Raw genomic sequence first — 12,329 nt, forward strand, 5'->3', positions numbered from 1 at the left:
CAATAAGATTAAAATTGAAATCCAAAATTTAAGAACAAAATATAACGCATTTTTAGATGAAGCAAAAGTGCTAGCGCGTAATTTGACATTTCAGAACATTTTCCTGTAAAACTAATTCGAACAAAGAAAAGATTATATTCCAAATTAGCAGAAGACGAAATAAAAAATCCGGTAGAGGAATTTAGGTGTTATATTTTTTAACACTGTAATTGATACTGTTACTGTACAAATAGAAGATTGATTTAAAATTATACCAAATATTAATTCTAATTTCAAATTAATCACTGTTATAAAAACTTTAGAAAAACATGAATTAGAGAAATGTTCCTTCGCTCGGAGCGTGTTAACTTGCTAAAGTGAGCGGTTTTAAAGAGAGCGTGTTGAAGTAGTTAAATAAAAAAGGGAAATGGATTAGGAATTAAGAGACCATTTTAGAATGGAGTTAACATTGGCTAAATGAAGATAAAAATTAGGAAATTAATTAGAATTTAAATTAGATAAGCTCGACTTCGTTCGCGTGGAAATTTTGATGTATATGTATGAGAACGGACCTAGGTATCTTCATTTAGCCCATGTTAATACCTCAATCCTCAATCAATACCTAAGCTTCGTTAATGATTAGGTAATTGTGAGTGTCATCCAGCCTATGCACGATATCTTCTGATAAAGCTTCCTTGTATTTATCCCACAGCTGGAGGGGGTGTGATAGTCTGCAAGTGCTCACTAAGATTGCAAACAGATCATTCTGAGCAAACACATTCTGAGCAAAACGACAACGCCGCCAATGCTTGTGCGACATTGTGCACTCGTCCCATAATATTAACTTGCAGTGCTGCAAAAGGACTCCCCGGTCGCTGTTTTTGGTGATTTTGCATGTTGGGGTATCTTTGCTTGCAAGATTAAGCGGCATTGCAGCAATGCCCGAGGAAGCTACAGTCAGAGCTATATTGCGGTCCGTGCGAAGTTGGGCTAGCAGAAGATTCAAACCAAGTCCGTATTTTTTAAAAATCAATTCTATTTTATTTATCGATTGAGATAGCTACAACAGTATAATACACATAATTTTTAAACTTTTAATTAAAATGAAAATACTGTTGTCAACAATAAGAACAAACTGCGCAACGCCGATTGGAGTAACAGAAATGCGTGAATTTTCTACGCCAGTTGGGGTAACTCATTGCAGATTAGAATTTTTTTAATTTCCTTTATTCTGTTTTATTTTAATTTAAAAGTACTTCAGAATGAATCCAAAAGAACGATTAATTAACAATGTTTAATTTTAAATGCATCAAACCCCAAGAAAATAAACAGAATCGTTTGAAATAATCGGTCAAAAAATGTTAAGCTTATCCTCTTTAGCGTGGGAAAAAAAAAAAAAAAAAAAAAGACAGAAGCCTTACTTATTTGGCGGTGGGGAAATGAAAAGATTTTTGGCGGGAAAGTTGGTTTTTAATTAATAATAAATTAACCGTAATAAATAGTAGCCTATGTTGTATTCCAGACTATAATCTATCTATGTGCTAAATCTCATCCAATTCCGTTCTGACGTGATTGGCTAACAGAGGTAAACAAAGAAATGTATCCCTATACATACCACAGCTCTTGCTATTTGCACATGCATAGTTTGAGATTTTCGCGCATGCGCGGAATAATTAAAATCACAATTATAAAACTCCTTTTTTAATTTTATTTTGATATGACTTTAATGTACTAAAACCTTTATCAATAAGTGCTCTACAAAATGGTATAAATATCTCCAATATCCGTTAACTATTTCTCGTGTTTTTGTGGTTCCAACATACAGACGATTTCAGGAGACTTCATTTTATACTATGTATAGATTAAGAGATATCATTACACACACACGCACGCACGCACCTAAAATAAATGCTGCCTTAGCTAACTTTAAGAAAAATCCTTGTATGAAACTGTATGAAATTTGAATGTGTTTCTATGCGCTTTTTCCTGCTATCTAAAATACAAATGAACTAACCAAATTAGAAATAAATATTAAGTTTAAATGTCAAAATGGAACAGAAGAAAAAGAACAAAAAAGAAAGAAATAGTGAATCTTGCCTGAAAACTTTTTCAAGGGTCACCCATAGGCAGGGATTTTTTCCGTGAGGTGTCTGACTTTCACCCAAGTATTGACCCCTTGTCGCTCGAAAATCTCAAGAAATTGAGGTTTTGGAGATAAGAATTAGTAGCATGAAATCAAAGACAATAATAAGCAAATATTATTTCAAAATTCAAATCTAAGCAAGACTACAACAAAATTGAATCAAACCAATCAACAATAAGACCATTAAATCATAAAGCTAAAAAACATCAATAAAATATAACCATCAATAAAATAACATACCAGTTGAAAGTAAAAACTCCAAAAACTTTTATGAAGAAAATAAACCTGTCATTGCAGACCCACAACATTAAACTAAATTCAACTTTCCCGTTTTTAAAGCTGAATACGCCTAAAACGCTTGGTCAAAGTACTTCGTCATCATAAGAAATAAATTGAACGATCTCAGCATCATCTATTAAGTGAAAAATTCAAAGGAATTAAACTAAAAATCATACCTTGGGTTGTGAAAATTTAGAATATGTTAGAAAATAGATGAACCTTCTCTTATTAAAACTTCTATACTGCGAACGGTTTTGGGAAAATCGTTAGAAATGAAGTTTTTAATGAGATTGTTTGTTGTTTCAGTATAAAAAATTTTGTTGTTATAATTTTTTAAAAATCTGTTAAATAATGAGAAAATCAAATTTTTGAAAACTTTAGAGTTTAAATAGAATGGTTAGAACTAAGAAGAGTCCCGTTAGAACTAAGTTTAATTACTTTGAAGTTAAATTCATCCCTTTTATTGTGAATACCTACTAAAGTTTTTCCATTAGAAATTTCTATTTTTAAATCCAGATAGGTAGCTTTGTTCATTATTTCATTTATTTCAATTGTATCTTTTGGATAATATTCAATAACAACATTAATATTATCTATGTTTAACAAAAGTAAATTATCAATATATCTCCAATCGTTTATTAAATTGTTTAATTATTTTTTTCTCATAATAATGTAGGAAAATATTGGCTATAGCACTTGTAAAAGTTGTTCCCATTGGAATTCCCTTTACTTGTTTATAAAAATGAATCCCTTTAAAACATAATTTTCGGAAATATTAAATTTACATAATTCAAGGCAATTACTTTTTTAAAATAAAGTCTCTATGTAAATATTCGTCATATATAAAAATACAGACATCTATTAATTTTTCATGAGGTAGATTTGTGTACATATTTTCAAAATCCTAAGTTTTAAGTTTATTAATATTATCTTTTAGAAAATCCAGAATTTCTTTGTTACTATTGATTATAAAGTTATTCTCATGTTTAATTTTGTTCAGGATAATTTTTAAATATTTAAAGAAATGTTTTCCCATGTAGTAATTATAACTGCCTGTACTACAAATTCCGAATCTAAATTTTAATGGGTTTTTTTTAATGAAATTTTACTGTTGGGAACAAATAAGGATAGTTTAAAGAGCAAGTCTTAATCATAGTCTTTATAGCGAAACTTTCTTCTTTTTTCAATTTCTTTTTCCCGGTACTATATAAAATGTATGTTTTTCCCGGTACTATATAAATGTATAACTTTATAATCATAGACTATTGATTATAAAGTTATTCTCATGTTTAATTTTGTTCAGGATAATTTTTAAATATTTAAAGAAATGTTTTCCCATGTAGTAATTATAACTGCCTGTACTACAAATTCCGAATCTAAATTTTAATGGTTTTTTTTAATGAAATTTTACTGTTGGGAACAAATAAGGATAGTTTAAAGAGCAAGTCTTAATCTTAGTCTTTATAGCGAAACTTTCTTCTTTTTTCAATTTCTTTTTCCCGGTACTATATAAAATGTATGTCGAATTAGAGTTATATTCATTAGTTATAAGTTCGTTATAGTAATATTTACTAATTAAAGAGAAATTATTCACTATTTATCAACTACAGTAACAATAAAAATTGTAAATTTATTATTACTGTAACCTCTCTTTAAATTTCTTTTTTTAACGATTTGTTAAAATAAATTCCTCATTCTTTGGATCTGCCATTATCACAGTTAATCTTAGTCTTAATTTCCTCTAAAATCCTCACTTTCCATTCTCCAAACCCTTTGAAAGCTAGTGATATTTCATAGATAATTTGGAAATAAAAATATCCAAATCTTGTCCAATAGAAATTAAGATTTTACTTTTCTTTATTTCTATTTACTTTTTCTCTAAATTTTGTTCACTTTTCCATTAATTTTCTTAAAGAACTTGAATCAATAATTTTTAAATTCCCCACTATGATATGTCCTTTATCAGCATCTATATAATCTTTGTAAATTTCTTTGTTACAATTACAATTTGTTTTGTTTATCTTATCTAAATTTTTGCTATGGTAATTATAATTACATATTCGTTTCCTTAAAGTTACTGAATAACTAAATTCTATTGAAATTATTGCATTATCCTTTAAAGGAAAAAATTCTTTACTGTTGTGCACAGTTTTAGGCAACTTCAGGTTTTCAAAACTAATATCCAAAAATCTCACTGCACAAAACTCTCTATTTAAATTATTTTTATTTTAAAATAGTAAATATTTTTTTACCAATACTAAGCTTGAATTTAATTAGATCTAGAATTATAAATTTAGTAAAAGAATTTTCAAATTTGAAATCTCCAAATTTATTATTAAATTTAATTTTACTTTTTTCAAGGCCAAGAAGATATTTTTTTAATTTTAAGAATGTTCTCATTTTTATGATCCAGGTTACAATAATACTGAAAATCCTCAAATATAATATCATAATTGCCGCCTCTACCTTTACCTCTCTTAAATCTTTTATTACAGTTTTCATTATCCAAAAAGTCTTTAAAAATGTTAAATTTGTTATAAATGCAGATGTTATCTAAATCCCTATAATCTTCACCATTTAGTTTATTATTGAGTTCATATGGAAACAAAGTTTGTAAATTGCAAATATAAATATTTTCTAAATCTAATCTTTTGTTTAAGTCAACAATATTTTCTTCCGAAATGTAAATACTAATATTATCAAAAGTATGATATTGAAAGTGTAGTAGTTCATAGTCAAAAGACTCACTTTTTATAAAGTTTTTAAAAGCAGATCTATGGCTATTTACTCTTTGATTAAGTTCAGTACTGTTTGTCCTATATAATTCAAATCTTATTCTTTAATGCATCAAATAAATAAGATTTTTGTTTTTACAAAACTTTCTAACTTTTCCAAATTTGATTTTTCATTTATTCTTTGCCAGCTTGTGGACAAGTTTTAAATTTTTTGTTACCATAGACTCGATATTTTTTTATAGTTTTATAATTTTTTGAACAAAAGAATTGTGCCAGTAACTTTTTATCCTTGAATGCCCCAAGTATAAAGCTATCTACAGTGCCCAGTGGTAAAGCGTGCGCTATAAGAAATTCTTTTATAGACTTTTGCATTGTTTTATTTGATAAGTACCTGAAAGAAACATTAGCGCATTAATTTTCTTAATTATCTTGATCAGCTGATTGGTTGTTTTGAAATTAATTTGGGATTCCTTTGGAAGGCTGGCTGCATCAGCAAATTAAGATTCAATAATTAATTCCTTCTAGTGGAACCTGCTCTTTTTTGTCTTATTTTGAAATTCCTCAGGTGGTAAAACATGAGCTCATGGATGAGAAGTCTGGTAAGTAAGCAGGTTCTCACTTGTCCTGCAGGTATAACTATGGGAGGGGGGTGAATGATCTGTACTTCGATGATAGAACGTACCTCCTGCGTGAGAGGTTGGATTGTGACCAAAAATGGTTATAAGGATTCCAATCTTAGCTTCTGTTGTAACTGTTGCGATAATGATCACTTAACGCTTAATGTTTTGGGAGGGTAGATGTAATTCATTTATAGTAGTTTACTTCAACTAGGCATGGTCCCTCCCCCTATAGAATTTGAAATTAATAGAATTTGAATTTAATAGATAGAATTTGAAATTAAATTTTACAGATATTATAATTGTAAAAATAATAATAAATAGAATAAAAAATACGGATTAAAGAGGTTATCAGCTAAATGACGATGATTCTGAATTCTTTTTTAACTTTTAAGAATTCACCGTTTTACATATATGCATTTATATTACTGTAAAAAAGGAAGGAATGCATTGCTATTCAAAATCAATCAATAAGTAAAATAAATTGATTTTCTATTAGTATTTCTGGATTCATTCTGTATTTTTTTTAAATACCTGAATAAACTTAATGTAAGCAATTTGGAACTTTTTATTTTGCAGTGGTTGTATGCTTTTAATATCACCCCTTACTGTTCAATGGCTTCCAAAGAGTTGACAAATACAGCCGGTCCAGTCACTGAATGCCCATATGGTGCTGAAGAATGCAACAGCCAGGTGATTTTACTTTAAAAGTTTTTTATTCGATCTTTCATTTATACTTCTCCAATAGTTCAAGTTTTTAGAGAAAAAAGTTTTAAAATGCAAAAATCTTATGAAGAAAGGCTTGTGATTGCAAATACAGAAGCAACTAAATGTTTCAATGTCTAAATGGTATGGATATTTTTTTTGTTGTTGTTAGTAGGAAAAATCCTTATGTTTTATTTTAATTAATTCGGTTTGTCTTTTAAATCATAAATGAAACAATATATTTCTTAAATTTGTGTAGTTGTACAAATATCATAGAATGATGTTAACAACAGTAGATAAGTATAAATAACTTGCATCTTGTGTACAAAACTGCGTAAAGCGTTTTTTAATGCTTTTACAATAAGGTTAATTATAAATTCTTCATTTCCATTAAGAATTAAAAATGCATAATTTATTTAACATTAAAATATATTATTGGGATTTTTATTTAAGAACTGCACATTTTTTAAAAATTATATAGCTTCATGTCTTAAATTTATTCATATTTAGTTTTTTTATGACATGAGTTCATCGTCTGGACAGCAGAAACGATCCATGAATGAAAATGAAAGTTATAAATCTAAAAAGAAACAAAATGTCAATGGTATGTACTTTTTTATATTTTTAAAATTGCTTGGGAATTTGTCTCTCTTCATATTGGTTTTCATTTTCTGCATTATTATGTAAAACGAACACAATTCAACGCGTTTAAAACTCTTAACTGCCGTGCACTGCTCCAATTGTCATTTGCAGATTATATATCGGCAGACCATCTCATGTAATAAATAATTTTCATCCAAGTTGTTTATTATGGATCTCAAATTTACAAGAAATAAATGTACATGTGACAGTTAATTCAAGGAGTTTCAATCATAAATTAATTGTGCCAGTTAATGTATTAAAAATTACTTGGTAGTTTCCTATAAATTGTGATAATTGTTTTAATTCATTTCCCTTGCTTTATTTAATCTCTTCCTAATTGTAAATTCTGTCATTTTATGTAAGAAATAGCAATTTTTAATTTTTAAAAATTTGTTTGCTAGCATTAGGAAATATATTTGATCGATCCATGTAGGCTTTCAAACCGTCTAATATTAGGAATTGATTTTTAGTTCCTTGAGTAGTATATGGTTACCTTTATTGGGCACTAAAATTAGTCGTATTTGTGATGATAAACACTATTGAATAATTCATTTTAATGCCATTTTTTAAACCAAAACATACAAAGTATTAGCATTAAAATATCCTGTATATTTATCTGCAATCAATTAAAAATCTCTAAAATATCCATGCCAGGAATTATGTAGGTTTTGTTCAAAACAGATATTAATTTAAGATGCAGTCATTATATTTAATAATAAACAATTTTATTCAATGCTTTGTAGCCTATAGAATTGTCTGGAGCCATAATGTTTCATTCTCATTTCATTTAATTGTATACAAATATGATTTTGAGATCTTTTTCTAATTTGATATTTTCTTTTCTGTGTTTTGTATCATTTTTATTAATATACTAATTTGTTATAATTTTATTTACTTATAAGCTAAGTTCTGGCAATGAGTGATTAAATCTTGATTTACATAAGTTTCATTAAAAGTGATGACTAATTTTATTTTTTCAATTCCTTTTCTCACTTTTTATGAAATTTCCTGGCTCTTGAAATTCCAGGTGCCATAATTTCCGTCTAAATATTGAATTCTTGTGATTTTAAAATCATCATTATATAACTTCTTAACACTGATAAAAATCCAGTGTCATCATCAAATCAGTAGTTGTTTTTGATTTGCTGACCTTTTAAAATACCCATTTGCTCTATACTATTCAATGTTTTGCAATGTTAGGTCACAGTTTAGTAAGGCTTTTAAATAAAAACATTCAATAAATGAATTTTGATTTTTTTTTTAAATACAAATTCATTTCATCTCTAAAATTGTCCTTAAATGAAGCAAAGCAAACTGAGTGTATTTCATTATCATCTAGTAGCAGTGAATCTTCAGAAAAATATGAGGAATTTATTATTAAAGATATTTATAAAAAAAGAATAATGAATAGATTAAAATATTTAAAAGAAAAGTACAACTTATCCTTAAAGATACAGTACATATTTTTTCATCTCATTGATTTTTATTGCAATGAAAAATATATATATTATAATTATTTTGTCAATAGGGGAATATTACTCTATTTCTAATAATATTAAAATCAATAATATTCTTCTAAAATACAAATTACAATGGGAAAAGATTTTAAATTATTTCAATTCATTAAAAAGATTAATCTTTTAATATAAATGGTGTTTGTGTTGAAACAGGACCTAATATATGCTATTTCAACTATCTAGAAGAGATATGAAGAAATAATTTAAGATGGCTTTATAGAAATTTCGGCAGAAGTCGAAAGGTTATCGCCTTAAATAAAGTCATACTGTATAAAGGTAATCTTTATAAATGCAACAATGAAATATAATAAGAATTTATTATATAGCATTACAGATATATTACTTTTAAAAACAAAAGTTTTATAAGATTATAAAGATGGTAAAATGCTATAATTTGACAGATATTGATCGAAAATGCTTACATATAAAACAAACGACTTCCTAATTGTACTGAAGTCAATACTTATCTAAATGATTTTAATATAAATTATTATGTATTAGTAAAAAGTACATGGATTGAATAATTTAAATTTTGATGAAAATGACTATTAAGAACCGACACTTATTACAAATATAAATAAATAGTTATTCCTCAAAATAAAGATTAGGAAACTAATGTTTCGAATGTCTTTATCGAAAAAGAATTATCTGTTAATTACTTGTCAATTATTGGAAATACTTTATTTGCATTATTAGACAAGGATAGAATGGAGGTTTCAACCTTTGCAATGGGAAGAACAAACGAAAGTATTTTCATAAGTAATATCGATAATGATATAGAAATTAAAATATATTTATCATAATAGCGAAGATGATGCATATGGTGTATTATTTTATATGATGTAAAATTTTATAGTTCGATTTTATAAAAATGTTCGTGTATAAATTTATATTTCAAATTTAGGTAAGGGAATTATAGGGATCTTTGAAAAGAATATGTTTAGGTCAGAAAATTTTTATCCCTTCACTCGGAGCGTGGGAACCGCTGACAGAAGCATTTTTGCATAGCTTTCTGTTGCATTAATTAAGTAGAAAAATTGGAATGAGGTCAGGAAATAAGAGAATACTTTAGAATGAAGTTAATATGGGCTAAATTAAGATAAAAATTAGGAAATTGATAGGAAAAAAATAGGAAATTAATTAAGTTTAAATTAAATTTTTAAATATCATGACACACACACATGCACACACATGTAAGGATATTTTAAAATCTAATTTAAATTTAATTAATTTCCTAATTTTTTGCTCAATTCTGCTCATATTAACTTCAGTCTAAAATGTTCTCTTATTTCCTGATCCCATTTCACTTTTTCTGTTTAATTCAACAGAAGCTTTGTAAAAATGCTTAAATGTGCACTTTCACACTCTCCAGGTGGAGGGATAAAAAACTGTCCAGCAAGCACATTCTTTTAAAACTGTCCAGCAAGCACATTCTTTTATTCCTGTGCTTCTCTTATCAAAATCGACATGTGTAGGAAATCCCTACCAAAATCTCACAGTGTATATTCACATTGATAAAATTTTCATGAGCATTTCCTGATTTCGTCTGTGTCGTTCTGTGTTGGTGTGCTCATCGCTTATGCTTGTACATAAATCATGCCTCCCGGGATGAAATAAAACGAAGTTAAAAATTAAAAGTGTCTTCCCTGTCTTCGGCCACGATTCTGCTTCAAAAATTATGGTTATATATATGTGTGTGTGCGTGTGTATGTGTAATGATATTTTAAAACTTAATTTAATCCTAAAGAATTTCCTAATTTTTTAGCCTAATTCAGCCCATGTCAAAGTCATTTAAAATATTCCCTTATTTCCTGATCCTATTCCACTTTTTCTTTCTAATTACTTCAACTGAAGTTTTGTAAAAATGATTGCGTCAGCGGTTCCCACGTGCCGAGTGAAAGGATAAAAAATCGCTGATGTAAACAGATTCTTCTAAAGGATCCCTCTCTTTCTCTTATCAAGGTTGCCACGTGTGAGAAATTCCAAACATAAACGACACGTGTCAAAAATCTCATGTTATATAAGACCAGGTATAAAATGTTCATCGGCTTTCCATCAATTCTTCGTTCGCTCTGTGTTGTGTGTGTCCGCGTCTCCTCTTGTAAATAAATTGTGCCTTCCCGGGATGGATTAAAGCGAATTTAAAAATGAAAAGTGTCTTCTCTATCGTCGAACCTGCCTTCTGCTTTAAAAATTATTATGTTTACATTATGTATATATGAATGCAGTTATAAAGTAAACATAGAATCAAATGACGAGAATTCTCATGTTGGAGGTGTTAAAGGGAATCAAAATAATAACTTTCGAAACGGATTATATAGATGGGGAAATTAATCAGTTTTAAATATATATATATATCAAGGTAAATAAAACAAATAAAAAATACATGTTCGATTTTAATAAAAGAAGAATTTTGGATAAGTTCGACCCTATCCCATTTGGATATTAATTTATAAAAATGAAATGTACTAAATGAAATCATATGATTGTGATGATTATCATGGTATTACTGTAATCACTAACTAGTTTATGTAAAGATTTATTTAATATTCATATTCTATACAACAGAAATTTTAAAGAAATTTATTTACGAAGTTTGAATTACACTCATGTCCATACATTAAGGATAATGCCTGCACCAGCAAATGAAGGCTCAGAAATAAAATAAACGTGACTCATTCATAAAGCTCATGTGTGAAACAAAAGATAATGAAAATAAAAAAAAAGATGGTGTATGTATTATACTATTCATAAAAACTACAATTTTTGCGCCCTGGAGCAATTACAAAAAATATCTCCCTTACATAAACTTTACTTTATGTGGGTTGTATGATGGTTAATACATTGTATGTCTTCCAGACAATTTAATACAGTGCGTGAAACGTCTAGGCTTGCTTAGTATCAAATTATGAGACTGATCTTGGAGAAGATTATTCCACTCAGCAAGCAATACTCTCTAAAGTTCCGATACGCGTGTAGAAGTTGGTTGAATGGCTGCAAATCTTCAGCCAAGCATGTCCCACACGTGCTCTATTTGATTCAAGTCAGGTGAGAATAATGGGTATTTCATGCGGGTGACATCCTCAGGTTTGGTTTGGTTTGGCTATATTAACGTCCCGTTTGAAGCAACACTAGGGCTATTTTGGGACGGACCTCGTAATTTTGAACCACGTTCAGAGGTGAAATCCTCAGATTGAAGACATTCGTTTACGAAGTTTGCGTGGTGAGAACGGCCCTTGTCATCAGTAAATAGAAATTCTGCGCCAATGGCACGCCTAAATAAACATGCATGTCATTTCAGAACGATGTCTCAATAAAGTTAGCCTGTCATAGTTCCGATTTGAACATGTAGATATGTTCTGGAGCCCAATGTAATACCACCTCAAACGAGCAACCCTGCACCACCGTAACGGTGTCGTTCAGTGATGTTCTCTTGGAGGTAATGGGTACCTGGCTTTCTTCATGTGAAAGTCTGACGTGAATTAGACTGCAAGCTAAACCTGGACTCTCCGGAAAACATCACACAAGCCCACTGTGATGATTTCCACATTGCATGTTCTCTATTGCAGGCTAACTGCTGGCGACAGTAAGTTAATATAAGCTGAACACATCTGACAGGCATGCGAGCATATAAACCATTATGTCCCAAACGTCAGTACACCGTTAGTCTTGCAATTGTCGTACCCGTGACTGAAGATAGCTGACGAGACAG

The 12,329-nt window shown here is 28.9% G+C and overlaps 1 protein-coding gene across 1 annotated transcript in view; it reads left to right on the forward strand.

Annotated features, from left to right (window-relative positions):
• The window catches only part of LOC129960272 (CWF19-like protein 1), a 60,679-nt gene that overhangs the window by 30,434 nt on the left and 17,916 nt on the right, over positions 1–12,329 (forward strand). The window contains exons 8-9 of the mRNA XM_056073566.1: positions 6,333–6,446; positions 6,969–7,062. Coding sequence (XP_055929541.1) covers positions 6,333–6,446; positions 6,969–7,062 — 208 coding nt within the window. The remainder of the gene's footprint in view (positions 1–6,332; positions 6,447–6,968; positions 7,063–12,329) is intronic.

The sequence above is a fragment of the Argiope bruennichi genome, chromosome X2 (assembly GCF_947563725.1).
Source record: "Argiope bruennichi chromosome X2, qqArgBrue1.1, whole genome shotgun sequence".
Taxonomy (NCBI): Eukaryota; Metazoa; Arthropoda; class Arachnida; order Araneae; family Araneidae; genus Argiope; species Argiope bruennichi.